We start from the raw sequence: 17,077 nt of genomic DNA, 5'->3' as shown, positions 1-17,077 counted from the left end.
AAGTTCCTACAAGCGAGACACTTTTTGATAACTGGCACTAGACTCCGGAACGCCGCTAGAGAATTGACCCTCTTTGAGAAACTCTGTGTTGCTGTCCTTGACCCGACCCACACTATTTCCACACTTTACAAGATTGTTTGCCATTTCCAACCTATCGATACTCCTTCCTTTGCTATGGCGTGGGAGAGGGACCTGGGCATTTCCCTGTCGCCTAGAGACTGGGAAAAAAAATTCTTAAAAACCCACACGAGCTCTGTCTGTGTCCAGGTCAGAGAGACTCAATATAAGGTTGTGACAAGGTGGTACAGGCATCCCTCTCTACTCCATGCTATGTATCCCTCCTCATCAGCCCTCTGTTGGCGTTGCTCCTCCTCCTCATCGGGCACCCTCCTACATATTTGGTGGACATGTCCACTGATCCAACCCTTCTGGCGGGAGGTTATACACATCTCTCAGGCCATCCTTAAGACTCAAATCCCGCATGATCCAGCATTCTGGCTTATTAATCACTCCACAATTCCAATGTCCCAACACAAACATTCCCTATTGCGACATTTAAGCAACGCAGCACGTGCTGTAATCCCGGCCATGTGGAGGTCCCGCCTCCCTCCTATGAGTCGTGCGTGGTTCAATAAACTTGATTATTTCATGAGAATGGAGGATCTGTTCCTCTCATCGATAGGCAAGTCTCGTGAATTTGATTCCACATGGTCCCCTTGGCTGGAGTCCAAGACTTCCCAGGCCTACTTAGCCACTCCCTTGGATAGTAATTAATATCCTTATTTCTCTGTCTCCCAAAACTTGCTAAGTGGCACCTCCTACTTCTCTTACTCCACTTTTTCTTTCTCTCTCCTTTTCTTACATCCTACTTCTCTTACTCCCCTTTTTCTTTCTCTCTCCTTTTCTTACATCCTACTTCTCTTACTCCCCTTTTTCTTTCTCTCTCCTTTTCTTACGTCCTACTTCTCTTACCCCCCTTTTTCTTTCTCTCTCCTTTTCTTACGTCCTACTTCTCTTACTCCCCTTTTTCTTTCTCTCTCCTTTTCTTACGTCCTACTTCTCTTACCCCCCTTTTTCTTTCTCTCTCCTTTTCTTACGTCCTACTTCTCTTACTCCCCTTTTTCTTTCTCTCTCCTTTTCTTACGTCCTACTTCTCTTACTCCCCTTTTTCTTTCTCTCTCCTTTTCTTACGTCCTACTTCTCTTACTCCCCTTTTTCTTTCTCTCTCCTTTTCTTACGTCCTACTCTCTTACTCCCCTTTTTCTTTCTCTCTCCTTTTCTTACGTCCTACTTCTCTTACTCCCCTTTTTCTTTCTCTCTCCTTTTCTTACGTCCTACTTCTCTTACTCCCCTTTTTCTTTCTCTCTCCTTTTCTTACGTCCTACTTCTCTTACTCCCCTTTTTCTTTCTCTCTCCTTTTCTTACGTCCTACTCTCTTACTCCCCTTTTTCTTTCTCTCTCCTTTTCTTACGTCCTACTTCTCTTACTCCCCTTTTTCTTTCTCTCTCCTTTTCTTACGTCCTACTTCTCTTACTCCCCTTTTTCTTTCTCTCTCCTTTTCTTACGTCCTACTTCTCTTACTCCCCTTTTTCTTTCTCTCTCCTTTTCTTACGTCCTACTTCTCTTTACTTCTACCCTTGTTGCCTTCCGGCGCTCCTATTCTGTTCCTCTATTAGTCTTCATGGGGGTGATTCTGAGTTGATCGCAGCAGCAAGTTTGTTAGCAATTGGGCAAAACCATGTGCACTGCAGGGGGGGCAGATATAACATTTGCAGAGAGAGTTAGATTTGGGTGGGTTATTTTGTTTCTGTGCAGGGTAAATACTGGCTGCTTTATTTTTACACTGCAATTTAGGTTTCAGTTTGAACACACCCCACCCAAATCTAACTCTCTCTGCACATGTTACATCTGCCCCACCTGCAGTGCACATGGTTTTGCCCAACTGCTCACAAATTTGATGCAGCGATCAACTCAGAATTAGGCCTCATGGGGGTCATTCCGAGTTGTTCGCTCGCTAACTGCTTTTAGCAGCATTGCACACGCTAAGCCGCCGCCTACTGGGAGTATTTCTTAGCTAAGCAGATTTGCTAACAAAAGATTAGCAAATTTGCTATTAAGTATTTCCCCGCAGTTTCTGAGTAGCTCCAGACTTACTCCTAGATTGCGATCACCTCAGTCCGTTTAGTTCCTGGTTTGACGTCACAAACGCGCCCTGCGTTCGCCCAGCCGCTCCCCCGTTTTTCCAGCCACTCCTACGTTTTCAGTTGGCACGCTTGCGTTTTTTGGCGCACTCCCTTAAAACGGCCAGTTTCCGCCCAGAAACACCCACTTCCTGTCAATCACACTGCGATCATCAGAGCGATTGAAAAGCTTTGTTAAGTCGTGAGTAAAATAGCATAGTTTTGTGTTAAATAACTTAGCACAGGCGCGCTGTGAACCATGCGCATGCGCATTTTGCAACTAATTGCTCCGTAGCGAAAATCAGCAATGAGCGAAAAACTCGGAATGACCCCCTATGTTCCTTATGTATGAGAATACCTTTAACTGCTGCTGTGCAACACAGTTCTCTCGCAGACATAGCTAGATCTCCCTGCGATATATTCTTTGGAGTATACCCTGCTCCTCGGATGTTAAACTCTAACTGCCTGCATATTTGGTATATATTACCTCTGACGCTTCCATTCACTTCTGCAGGTTTGCTACCTCTTCTTTTGACATTTGTACAATTTGATTTGTGTTTATTAGTTTTATTTGTGTCGGTGTTTCTGTATTTGTAACAGCATAGGTGTTTTTCTTTCTTTGTTCATGTCTTTTAAAACCCTTAATAAAAAACTGATTATACAAAAAAAGAATTGAGCTCCTGCATATTTAGGCCACACATTTACAAGTGGACATTGGGCCTAATTCAGACCTGATTGCTCCACTGTGAATTTGCAGAGGTGTGCGATTCGATAGTGGCCGCCCAGACAGGGTGAAACCCCGCCCCGTGCAAGTCTGCGTACGCCTTATGAAAAGCTCTACGAATGGCGGTAAGCTGCAAATCCATTCGCAACTCACTCACCATGGAATGATTTTTCCAGTGTGCGCAGTCTGTGCGCAGCCCAGGACTTACTCCTACAGTGCCATAGAAACAGGCTGATCGGATCCGGAGCTGACGTCACACACCCGCCCTGCGTTTTTCCTGACACTTCCAGAAAACGGCCCTGATCAAATAAGTCACTGGATTTTTTCGCAGTTTGGCCTCGCGCCTGCGCACTACGATATGTACGCATGCGCAGTTGATCGATAATCGTCCGCCTTGCGATTTTGCAGAACAGCGATCATGACTGAATTAGGCCCACTGCTGGGGAGGATGTGAAGGTCGTAAACCATGGTATAATTTGGGCTCTCCGATATGTATCGCTTTGATAAGCAATAAATATCAGAGTACCACAAAACTAGGGAAGTCACTGCCACTAGCGTACAAGAAAAATAATTAAGTGTCAGTGCTAAAACTTTCGTGGTTACTGTAATAAATATGACATTATATAGATAGGAATATAAAACTTTTTAGTAAACAATAAAAATTGTACAATTCATTAAAGTATATATAGTCACCCAAATAGCTGTGCAATCAATGTGTAGAACTGGATGTAGTAGAGGAAGAGTCTGTTCCTATTTATGCCCTCTGGTAAATATTCCACATTTGGTATACGTACAGTATAAAGGCTTCAATTTATTTTGGTGGTTATAGTACCCAAGATATTAAGAGCCTTTGCATTTCAGTGTTATCTGTATGCAGCAATACCCATATCTGTCTCTCCTCCCTGGATCCCGCGCTACCATTACTGAATGTCTCTCTGTCATTTCGTTCTTCATGTTCTTTGGTCACCTCGAACCCAATGTCAAACATCCTACTTTAAAATTTCTAAGCAGTCAAGAGAAACCGGCCACCTGCTACCTCTCTGTCTATCTGCAATGCAAACATAGCCTATCCTTAATGCTGTCTCCGCAGGTGTCATCACTGACCAACATCTGTCCTTTGTTCCCCACATTCAGTCAGTGGGGGTCATTCCGAGTTGTTCGCTCGCAAGCTGCTTTTAGCAGCTTTGCACACGCTAAGCCGCCGCCTACTGGGAGTGAATCTTAGCTTATTAAAATTGCGAACGAAAGATTAGCAGAATTGCGAATAGACACTTCTTAGCAGTTTCTGAGTAGCTCCAGACTTACTCGGCATCTGCGATCAGTTCAGTGCTTGTCGTTCCTGGTTTGACATCACAAACACACCCAGCGTTCACCCAGACACTCCTCCGTTTCTCCAGCCACTCCCGCGTTTTTCCCAGAAACGGTAGCATTTTTTCACACACACCCATAAAACGGCAAGTTTCCGCCCAGAAACACCCACTTCCTGTCAATCACATTACGAACACCAGAACGAAGAAAAAACCTCGTAATGCCGTGAGTAAAAAACCTAACTGCATAGCAAATTTACTTGGCGCAGTCGCACTGCGGACATTGCGCATGCGCATTAGCGACTAATCGCTCCGTTGCGAGAAAAAAATAACGAGCTAACAACTCGGAATGACCCCCAGCATCTACTATATTGTGAATGCAGCATCTAGAGTGTTGTAATGACCTTGTAAAACATTCTTCCATGGCCATGCTGCTGTTTTATCAGTACAGGTTGAGTATCCCTTATCCAAAATGCTTGGGACCAGAGGTATTTTGGATATGGGATTTTTCCGTATTTTGGAATAATTGCATACCATAATGAGATATCATGGTGATGGGACCTAAATCTAAGCACAGAATGTATTTATGTTACATATACACCTTATACACACAGCCTGAAGGTAATTGTAGCCAATATTTTTTATAACTTTGTGCATTAAACAAAGTGTGTGTACATTCACACAATTCATTTTTGTTTCATATACACCTTATACACACAGCCTGAGGGTCATTTAATACAATATTTTTAATAACTTTGTGTATTAAACAAAGTTTGTTACATTGAGCCATCAGAAAACAAAGGTTTCACTATCTCACTCTCACTCAAAAAAGTCCGTATTTCGGAATATTCCGTATTTCGGAATATTTGGATATGGGATACTCAACCTGTAATACATTGACTGAGTGTATTGTACAGTACCTAATAAAATATAAAATTCCTCTACTAACGTTTTACTGCTAAAATACTTAGACAAACATATTACATAGGACGTCTGGTTAGCAATAGTAACTCGCAGTATTGAGGTCTTGGGTTCCATTCTTCCCACCAGAGCCGCAATCTGTGGGAGTCTGAATGATCTCTCCACATATACACAGGTTTCCACCCGATACTCCGGTTTCCTCCCATGTTCCAGAAATGTACTGGTAGGCTACTTGGCAACCATCAAGAAATACAACCCAATTGTGTGTTCGCATGAGGGCATGTGGTAGGGAATATAGCGTGTAAGCTCCACTGGTGCAGGGATTGACGTGAATGGGCAAATATTCTTTGTAGAGCGCTGTGGAATATGTGTGCGCTATATAAATAACTGCTAATATATAAGTACAACTGCAGTAACATACAGAAAGTAAATTTTTGATACTGTTCTCAACATATATTCCAACTTTTCCTCTACGCTCTGCACAAGATCTGCGTCTCTCATTCACACTCATCATACTTTTGTCCATTGAACTTTCTCTCTCATACTACCAGACGTTCCACAGCTTCTGAAGCTGGAAGCATTCTCTGGAATCTCATCTTGCTTCCCAAACTCCATAGATTCCGTGCGGGATGACAGCCGAACTTGGATGTCTTGTAAAAGACATCCGCTGAACTAGGACTTGATTACATCCCGCCCCTGACTATCGTTTTCCCGTGGCTTCACACGCGTGGATGTCTGTTGCTCAGCGGTACTAATTTTACTAAACATAGAAATATAGAAACATAGAATTTGACGGCAGATAAGAACCACTTGGCCCATCTAGTCTGCCTCTTTTTTGACAATATTTTCTCCTCAAACCTTATTTGTATCTTAATTCTGTGTAAGTATATCCTTATGTCTATCCCATGCATGTTTACATTACTCTACTGTCTTAGCCTCTACCACCTCTGATGGAAGGCTATTCCACTTGTCCACTACCCTTTCTGTGAAGTAATTTTTCCTTAAATTTCCTCTGAACCTCCCCCCTCCAGTCTCAGTGCATGTCCTCGTGTCCTATTGCTTCTCTTCATTTGAAGAATGTTTCCCTCCTGGACTTTATTAAAACCCTTGATATATTGAAAGGAGGGAAACATTCTTCAAAGGAAAACAAGTATTAGGACACGAGGACATGCACTGAGAATGTAGGGAGGTTCAGGGGGAATTTAAGAAAATACTACTTCACAGAAAGTGTAGTGGACAAGTGGAATAGCCTCTCATCAGAGGTGGTAAAGGCTAAGTCAGTAGAGCAATTTAAACATGGCATACAGTATGAATATCGTTACAAAGAACTAAGGATCAAATAGGGTTAAGATTACCTAAAGGTTAAAAAAGGGCAGACTAGATGGACCAAGTGGTTCTTATATATTTTTCTTCATTTCCCCATCATGACTGTATTACAGATGTAGCCATGCTCATCGTGGCTCCATCGTGGCAATACGTGCACGCCCGGAGCACCTACTCGCGCCCATGCCCGGCAGTGCCTACCTGCGGCAGTTGTCGTTAAATTCATTCTTAATAGGAGCAGGCGTGACTAAGACGGACGCACACGCCAGGCATGCATGTGGTCACGGCAAACAAGGCGCATTTGTGCCTAGATGTAGCCACAATGAGCCTATCTACATCTGTATCTGATAAATAACACATTTCTGCTCATCCCTCAGCATCACATGCAAAACGTCCCTTGAAATCTTCTTAGATCTTGGGTTATAGCTGGATAATAGTGATAGTGTATTTTAATAACATTAATTAGATCAAATTTCAATCATAGTTTACATTTAGATTTAATAAGTGCATTACCAAAGAGAAATGACAACACTGTAACTGTATTGAAAGCAAAATGTAACAGCTAGGAGAAATGGATTTCCAAGGCGTCTAGTTTATGGTCACTGTCAGTCAGTTGGCTTTCCGTGGTGTCGTCTCCCTCAGATGGCTTCTTGTTCCCCTCTTTGAAGACTGACTCAAAGGCCTGCACGGTAGAAACCCCCTTTTCCCACCTACCCACAACTATATAGATATATGGATTGATAGTAGAATTCAAGGCCGAGCACAAGAAGATCACAATATAGGAGATGGCTCTAGTGCGTCCTGTGGGGATGATAGCAAAGAAATACAATAACCTCACAACCCGTGCCGGGACCAGTGAAATGAGGAAACAGATGACAGTGGCTACAACAACAATGTAGAGTTTCAAGGGGCGACACTGTTCTGAGCTCTTCTGGATCTCAATGCAAAGGACCACGCTGGAACCCACCATGAGAAGAACCAGCATGAGGAACACTACCGACGTGACTATGTAAACAGTCGATCGGTGCTCAGGAAGGATAAACCTCTCCAGTATGGTAATCAGCAGGGACAAGACCCATATTATGGCACACATGATGGCTGACAAGTTCTCTGGTCTTCGGCATTTGTACCAAATAGGAAAGCAAACCAACAGACACCTCTCCATGCTGAGGGTGCCAAGGAAGAAGAGACTAGAGTTGAACCCAAAACCATTCAGCAATTCCCCAAACCCGCTGAAGATCGTATCGCTCTGAGTTGATGAATAAATTCCATTGTACAAGCACAGCAAGTAGAATGAGACCGTACAGCATCCGAGGACAAAGATGAAGTCAGCTATAGCTAGGTTGAGAATGTAGACGGTGGACTTGTTCAGTCTTAAACGAAAGCAGAAGAGATAAATTGTGATTCCGTTTCCAACGAGACCAATGAGGGAGATAAGGGCCGAGAGTAGGCACAGCGTGATTGGTATGGTGAACAAAGAGTAGTCTATGGCTGTATGGTTGGGTTGAGGTGGCAGTTTGGTGTGATTCAATGACAAGTTGAAGGACATTATTCATTTATTATTACAGCCTCTTATATTGTGAATATTTTCATTCCCCTGTGTAACAGACAACAGAGTACAGTTGTGAGATACAAACTTTGTCAACGTGAGCACTGTTTTCAGTCCTCTCCCTCGGTGGATCCGATGGTGGCTCCCGTCTTAAAACCACAAATGCTGCTATCTGCTAATGGATGCTGACATCTTCATTTTACCATTTCTTCTTTAATTTGTTGGACATGCCTGAAAATCTTTTCATCTTATTCTCCCGTCCTGCAAATGAAGTGATAGTCCACCATGCCCTGTGAATGCACCAATTAGAGAAAAAAGAATGATAGATTAATAACAGAGACTTCTTGTTTGTGTTCATAATTCACTTTTGTTGCACATCAGACCCAGTAGTTACTATGAAAGACCCATAGGGTTGCACAAAGGGTTACAGCTTTTCTCTATGTGTCTCAAAGACTCTTGTCTCAAAACCCTCTTTATATGACACATATTGCTAGCCATAGGAAATGCACCACAAAGGAGGATAAAGTCTCAGTATAATATTATTGTGATGACTCATATTAAGAGTGATATCATTCATGCATAATTAGGGGCTGCTGCACACCGAGTACTATGACAGATTGCGTAGCTTATCCTGTGTAAGTTCATATTGTACACGCCCAGAATACTAAGGCAAGTCAATATGCACCTGAAGAATTGAATGCCTTTTGCAAATATGACAGACACCTCATGACTGGAGAAGTGGAACGGGGGCGTTATCACGTAGGCAGAGTACAGTAAATGGTGTTTTCGTGCAAATACGGCTTATACAGTAACGCCATTTGCGCCTGTTAGTTGGAGCACCTGTAATAGGGCAGCAAGAAGCACATACCGATGAAGACTTACTGAAAACAAGGTGCACATGCTTTTGAGGTAGAGGTGTATCAGCTCTCCTGCAACGCCTTAGAAATGACTTCTTTTTTTAAACTGTACATAATTGTACTCTGAATCTACAATCTAGGGTCAGGTGCTTCAAGACAGTGATATGTCATTTGGAGGTTCCTACAAACTGAGGAGCATTGAGCTTATATCTAACCCATTTGCAAAATAGAAAGATTTCACCTTGTGAGTGCATCTAAGAGGCCTGGACTGAAGTCAACCAAATGAGTATCACCCTACTCACATGCAATATACCGGACAGTATGTGAACCTCCACCTACCTTAAAAGTTGAGCTAATGTATCACTCACAAAATCCATGTGATAAATGAGCCTATCAATTAATCTCTCTCACTTTTCAGACTGTTCAATCTTTAGACACTTTCACCTCCAAATTGGGACCAAAAAGAGAAGAAAAAGAAGAGTAAAATACTCTATAGTGTAGTTCTGTATAACATGACATTTACATTACAGCTCACAGAGACATAATCAAGAATATTGGTACAATATCCTCCTACCAAATTTCTGGTCCTTCAAACACCTTGGAAGATATCTGCATCCCTGTGTAGATGACAGGCACAAACCTGCTCTTATTCCTGATGGAGACCACAGCACACGCAGCTCCCATCAACCAATGCATTGTGACCTATAGAGGTCTATCTTGCATCAGAGATTTGGTAGGAGGCCATTTTACAGCCACCATTGTATTCTGTTCCTCTGTCCTGTATATATAGATATCATATTATACAGAACTACACTATGTAGTATTTTACTCTTCCTCTAGGTCCCAGTTCGGAGCTCCAGTGTGTATGAGGGTTGAAGGTTCTGAGAACTGTGAGAGACTGATTTTCATGAGCATTTTGTGAGTGCCATAACTGAAGGGTGTCATACTGTATCACCTCTTCTGTACATTATCCCAACTTTAACGGTGGATGAAGAATCACTATGGCCTTTGCACGGGGTGACACTATCAGATGCACTGAGTTATTACACTATAGGAGCTCATTCTTCATGTTAATGTCCTTTGGAGAGAGTGACCATAAGAAGAAGATTATATCCAAGGACACCTCCTGTACATGGATGGTGCAAGAGATGAGACGGCCTGTCTGCAGCTCCGTATGGGCCCCATCCTCATCTGCAGGTCTCTGGGAACATGCGCCCACACCGGTGACTTCTCTAATGCACATGTGCAAATCACCAAGAAAAAGGCTGATGTGGATCTCCAGAGCTCTAAGTATTATTATATGGCTGCATGGTGTGCAGGGTGGGACCTCCCCCCCTACCAGAACCAGGGGCCTACATGCACTGCACACCCTGCACCCATTATAGAAACACCAATACACCTATATATAGCTGAATGGAATATTGACTTACTCTAAGGAGTAGATTTACTAAAATAGACGAGTGGAGGCGTTGCCATTGGTGTATCCATAATAGGTCCAGGGGGCCCCACACCACACACGCTGCACACATGTTTACCTTTCTGGAGTCATGTGTCAGCACTGCAGTTGTGGCAAAAATCACAGGGAAAATGGCTGCCTCCTCTGCTATACCGTTCTTGGGCGTTCCCCATAGCAAACCAATCAGATTCTGTCTATCATTTTCTAGAATGCAATGGAGGAGTGATAGTTAAAATCTGATTGGTTGCTATGTGCAACACCTGCATTTTTTTTTTTTTTAGAAACGTTAGTGAATCTACCCCACGCGCTGAGGGGTATCAGCAAGATTTCAGAGATCTTAGTTACATATATTTGCAAAGAATCTCATTGCTAATGCCCCTCGGTGTGCTGGGGAAAATCTGTTTTGTGTATTTTTCTTGTTTAGAACAACCCCTCCCCTTCAGCATCTGAGGGGTATTACTAAGTTGATTGAGCAGCTGCCATATTATGTTGCAGTTCTGAGATGCACAGAGGGGATCAGCATTTGGAGAGCATGCTGGGTCTTGTAGTGCCATCTGGAGGACCTAGGGGTGACTCCATCCAGGCAAGTTGGCTCTCAATTTAGACATATTTGTGTATGTGCTATTATCATATGGCCTTACAGTAGACAATTATATGGCCTATAGTGGGTGCTGTTATCATGCAGTGTTAGGGACCTCCAGTATCAGAGAAGCCTTGATGTTGGCCTGGAGGCTTACCATATCTTTGCAAATATATGTAACTAAGATCTCTGAATTATTTATGATCATGTAGTGTTCACATCTTATTGCTAATGCCCCTTGGTGGCACCTGAGGGGTATTACTAAGTTTATTGGGCAACTTCCATTTTATATATCTGTATTTGTGGTACCAAGACTGGTCACCTTATTGAGGGGGCTGATTCAGAAATAGGGGCTTTTATAGCAGCGGCTGTGATTTTGTTAGTGCCGCTACTGAGCCTTTATGTTAATGCCACGGCCAATGGTTATCGAAAGGAGACAGCCACAGGCTGTGGTGTGAATCAGAAGATGTACAAATGAAGACGCACTGTTGTCCCGCCATTGGCCGCGCCATCACACATTGCACCTGTCATACAGAAGATGCAGAACACAGTTGCTGACACTGACTCGCCCATGACATACCTAATTTTGGTAGCCACCACACAGTCACCACCACCCACAAACGCTCATGGAAACTGCATGAATTGCCCTGCCATTCCAATCTGCGCCTCTGTCCGGTAACCACTGCGCTCCTCACACGTTACTATTCCCAGTAGATGTCCACGTGGATAGTAAATCAAGCAAATGCTGAAAATACATGTGGAATCCCCAACAAACATGTGTCGACCATTTATGTGCCAACACTTGTCATGTTGACCTTTTGAAGCTGTCAAACTTCAGCACTGTCGGCCATACGGTGTCGACCAATTGACCAATAAATTGCTGATCTATCATACAGGTACCGAATGTTGCAGCATTACAGAATTCCTTAAAACCTTTTGTAAGGATAATGGGGGTAATTCTGAGTTGATCGCAGCAGGAACTTTGTAAGCAGTTGGGCAAAACCATGTGCACTGCAGGGGGGCAGATGTAACATGTGCAGAGAGAGTTAGATTTGGGTGGGTTATATTGTTTCTGTGCAGGGTAAATACTGGCTGCTTTATTTTTACACTGCAAATTAGATTGCAGATTGAACTCACCACACCCAAATCTATCTCTCTCTGCACATGTTATATCTGCCTCCCCTGCAGTGCACATGGTTTTGCCCAACTGCTAAAAAAGTTCCTGCTGCGATCAACTCAGAATTACCCCCCAATATCAATTGCAAGAGTATCCTGGAATTGCACAATGTGGAGTCGGGGGAACACCCCAAATTACAGACGTCAGATCCCCCCTCTGACACGGACAAATCACAAGTCTGTTTCCTCCTGTATTTAGTGTGACAGCCTCACTACTGTATACAGCTGCCACATCTCATGGGGTGATAACTGCAGACACATCATTCCTGTTGCTCTTAGTTTCCCCCCCCTGTGGGCAGTGGGAAGTCTCTGGGGCAATTGATAGTGTGTAATATATAAGGTGTCACTTACCGGCGCAGGTAGGATGCGTAGGAGCTTGTCCAGGGCACATGGATCCATATTACAGCATGTAAGGATAGAAGCAGGATCTATGCAGTACAGCAGCTGGGACTGAGCAGCTCATTATGCGGACGTCTGACTCCTCTGAAGTTCCCTCTCCTGTGGCTCGCATGAATAATACTTTCTTGGGCGTATATAAACTTGCACTTAAAGAGATACATTAATGAAAGCAGCAATCACTGTGTACGGATGCCTGGAATGTGCGCTGCCACAGTAATCTAATTGTTCTGCTAATTATCAGTCAGAATAAAATACAGTAACACGGCTTATAACAGGTAGACACCATTAGCTGTGGTTAGTGGTTATTTAACGAGTGTACAATGACTGCAGGCATGCTGCACCGTGCGCTGCACTGCTTTATGGAGAGCGCAGGAATTCCCAGCAGAGGGTGGGGCAGATGTAACATGTGCAGAGAGATTAGATTTGGCTGGGGGGTGTTCAAACTGAAATCTCCATTTCAGTGTAAAAACAAAGCTGTCTCACATTTGTGGGCTACATGCAGAAGCAGCCAGTATTTACCCTGCACAGAAACAATATACATGTATTTGCTCCCCTTGCATGGCAACATGGTGTGTTCCTCCAGACACAAACTTACTGGCTTTTTTATTTTACTTACAAACATGAATCAGACTCTTAGTCATTATTCTGCATTCTGTTGTTTCCGGGGTGATTAACAAAGGAGGGGGCTTGTGTGCAGACCGGTGGACCCCTCCTCTGCAAGGTGCAGCAGACCGCCGCATCATGCCGGAGTCTACTGCATATGCGCAGGTCTCCGGAAACATGGAACCTGCGATGTTCCGGAGACTAATTACTAATATGCATGCGCGGCAGACATTTTGGCTGTGATTTTTGGCGCGACAGCAGGGCTCGGAGGTAACTATTAAAACAAGGGTGCAGTGTGTTCAACGTCGGCCCTTGTGCACCGCAGACATGGCTACCATTATAGAAACGCCTATGTGTTGCCTGACAGGGAAAGAAGACAGTTCCGCATGCAGGGTATAAGATATACTTTCAGCTGCATAGAGTACACTGGACCTTACGTAATAATGGGTAATATGTGTCACAGTGATATTTTAGGCAATAGTAACAGCTGAAACTGGAAATACATATTGTGAAGACGTGATCTGACCTCACCCATGAAACTAACGCAGAGATCATCTGTGTTATACACCTAACAGATGTTACATAACCAGGTAATACAGACCAGGGCGGAATGGCTGCAGGCTGAGCGCTGCGGATAAAGGAGGCTCTCGTATAATATAAAGCTCTGATTGTATATATGAGGTCGGCACCTGTCAGTTTGCTCATACGTTACAGTGTTTGTGGGTTCCGGTGGCTGAAGCAACACTGTAATAATATCAGCCATACTGTACCATAGGCTGTACAGACAGGCGTAGTATAGATGGTAAGATATTATAGGAAGAGGGAACAGGAGTGAATGAACTAACACACATACATACACACTGATACACATACACACTTACTGTACACACATACAATTATAGAAAGACACACACAAACATACATACATACATACATACACAAATAAATACATACATACATACATACATACACTTACAGAGAGACACCCACACACATACATACACACTGATACACATACACACTTACTGTACACACATACAATTACAGAAAGACACACACACACACACACACACACACACACACACACATACATACATATATACATACAAACAAACATACATACATACATACATACATACACATATACATACATACATACATACATACACTTACAGAAAGACACCCACACACTTACTTACATACATACATACTGTACGTACACACATAAATACTTACATAAATACACACATACACTTACAGAAAGACACCCACACACATACATACATACATACATACATATATACATAGATACATACATACACACTCATACATATACACTCATACATATACACACTTCCTGTACACACATACACTTACAGAAAAACACCCACACACATACATACATACATACATACATACATACACACACACACACACACACATACATACATACATACAATACATACATACATACATACATGCATACAAACACACACACATACATACATACATACATACATACATACACACATACATACATACATACATACATACATACTAGTGATGTGCACCAGAAATTTTTCGGGTTTTGTGTTTTGGTTTTGGGTTCGGTTCCGCGGCTGTGTTTTGGATTCGGACGCGTTTTGGCAAAACCTCACCGAATTTTTTTTGTCGGATTCGGGTGTGTTTTGGATTCGGGTGTTTTTTTAAAAAAACCCTAAAAAACAGCTTAAATCATAGAATTTGGGGGTCATTTTGATCCCAAAGTATTATTAACCTCAATAACCATAATTTCCACTCATTTCCAGTCTATTCTGAACACCTCACACCTCTCAATATTATTTTTAGTCCTAAAATTTGCACCGAGGTCGCTGGATGGCTAAGCTAAGCGACACAAGTGGCCGACACAAACACCTGGCCCATCTAGGAGTGGCACTTCAGTGTCAGGCAGGATGGCCCTTCAAAGAAATAGTCCCCAAACAGCACATGATGCAAAGAAAAAAAGAAGCGCACCAAGGTCGCTGTGTGACTAAGCTAAGCGACACAAGTGGCCGACACAAACACCTGGCCCATCTAGGAGTGGCACTGCAGTGTCAGGCAGGATGGCACTTCAAAAAAATACTCCCCAAACAGCACATGATGCAAAAATAAATGAAATAAAAAAGAGGTGCAAGATGGAATTGTCCTTGGGCCCTCCCACCCACCCTTATGTTGTATAAACAGGACATGCACACTTTAACGAACCCATCATTTCAGTGACAGGGTCTGCCACACGACTGTGACTGGTTGGTTTGGGCCCCCACCAAAAATGAAGCAATCAATCTCTCCTTGCACAAACTGGCTCTACAGAGGAAAGATGTCCACCTCATCATCATCCTCCGATTCCTCACCCCTTTCACTGTGTACATCCCCCTCCTCACAGATTATTAATTCGTCCCCACTGGAATCCACCATCTCAGGTCCCCGTGTACTTTCTGGAGGCAATTGCTGCTGGTGAATGTCTCCACGGAGGAATTGATTATAATTCATTTTAATGAACATCATCTTCTCCACATTTTCTGGAAGTAACCTCGTACGCCGATTGCTGACAAGGTGAGCGGCTGCACTAAACACTCTTTCGGAGTACACACTGGAGAGAGGGAAACCTAGGTAGAATAAAGCCAGTTTGTGCAAGGGCCTCCAAATTGTCTCTTTTTCCTGCCAGTATACGTACGGACTGACTGACGTGCCTACTTGGATGCGGTCACTCATATAATCCTCCACCATTTTTTCAATGGTGACAGAATCATATGCAGTGACAGTAGACGACATGTCAGTAATCGTTGGCAGGTCCTTCAGTCCGGACCTGATGTCAGCACTCGCTCCAGACTGCCCTGCATCACCGCCAGTGGGTGGGCTCGGAATTCTTAGCCTTTTCCTCGCACCCCCAGTTGCGAGAGAATGTGAAGGAGGAGATGGTGACGGGTCACGTTCCGCTTGACTTGACAATTTTCTCACCAGCAGGTCTTTGAACCTCTGCAGATTTGTGTCTGCCGGAAAGAGAGATACAACGTAGGTTTTAAATCTAGGATCGAGCACGGTGGCCAAAATGTAGTGCTCTGATTTCAACAGATTGACCACCCGTGAATCCTGGTTAAGCGAATTAAGGGCTCCATCCACAAGTCCCACATGCCTAGCGGAATCACTCTGATTTAGCTCCTCCTTCAATGTCTCCAGCTTCTTCTGCAAAAGCCTGATGAGGGGAATGACCTGACTCAGGCTGGCAGTGTCTGAACTGACTTCACGTGTGGCAAGTTCAAAGGGTTGCAGAACCTTGCACAACGTTGAAATCATTCTCCACTGCGCTTGAGTCAGGTGCATTCCACCTCCTTTGCCTATATCGTGGCCAGATGTATAGGCTTGAATGGCCTTTTGCTGCTCCTCCATACTCTGAAGCATATAGAGGGTTGAATTCCACCTCGTTACCACCTCTTGCTTCAGATGATGGCGGGGCAGGTTCAGGAATGTTTGGTGGTGCTCCAGTCTTCTGTACGCGGTGCCTGAATGCCGAAAGTGGCCCGCAATTCTTCGGGCCACCGACAGCATCTCTTGCACGCCCCTGTCGTTTTTTAAATAATTCTGCACCACCAAATTCAAGGTATGTGCAAAACATGGGACGTGATGGAATTTGTCCGATGTCACAAATCCCCAGGAGAGTCCAATTGGGGTAAGCCATTCTGCGATGATCTTCCTCAGTTGCCGTAAGAGGTTTTCAGCTGTGTGCCTATTCTGGAAAGCGGTGATACAAAGCGTAGCCTGCCTAGGAATGAGTTGGCGTTTGCGAGATGCTGCTACTGGTGCCGCCGCTGCTGTTCTTGCAGTGGGAGGCAATACATCTACCCAGTGGGCTGTCACAGTCATATAGTCCTGAGTCTGCCCTGCACCACTTGTCCACATGTCCGTGGTTAAGTGGACATTGGGTACAACTGCATTTTTTAGGACACTGGTGAGTCTTTTTCTGAC

At 43.7% G+C, this 17,077-nt stretch overlaps 1 protein-coding gene across 3 annotated transcripts in view; it reads right to left on the bottom strand.

Moving 5' to 3' along the window:
- Positions 1-6,933: 6,933 nt before the first annotated feature.
- LOC134943894 (mas-related G-protein coupled receptor member H-like) overlaps positions 6,934-17,077 on the bottom strand; it is a 33,136-nt gene continuing 22,992 nt past the window's right edge. Inside the window, exons 2-3 of one of the 3 annotated variants that reach the window (XM_063932463.1) lie at positions 12,425-12,618; positions 6,934-8,294 (exon numbers count right to left, since the gene is read on the bottom strand). In XM_063932463.1, the coding sequence (XP_063788533.1) occupies positions 7,018-8,004 (987 nt within the window). In that variant the 5' untranslated portion in view covers positions 8,005-8,294; positions 12,425-12,618 and the 3' untranslated portion in view covers positions 6,934-7,017. Of the gene's footprint in view, positions 8,295-9,200; positions 9,300-12,424; positions 12,619-17,077 lie in introns of those variants that run through there. The other 2 variants (XM_063932464.1, XM_063932462.1) reach the window with 2 other exon arrangements.

The sequence above is a fragment of the Pseudophryne corroboree genome, chromosome 7, assembly GCF_028390025.1.
Source record: "Pseudophryne corroboree isolate aPseCor3 chromosome 7, aPseCor3.hap2, whole genome shotgun sequence".
Taxonomy (NCBI): domain Eukaryota; kingdom Metazoa; phylum Chordata; class Amphibia; order Anura; family Myobatrachidae; genus Pseudophryne; species Pseudophryne corroboree.
This window is presented reverse-complemented; position numbering and strand designations above follow the sequence as displayed.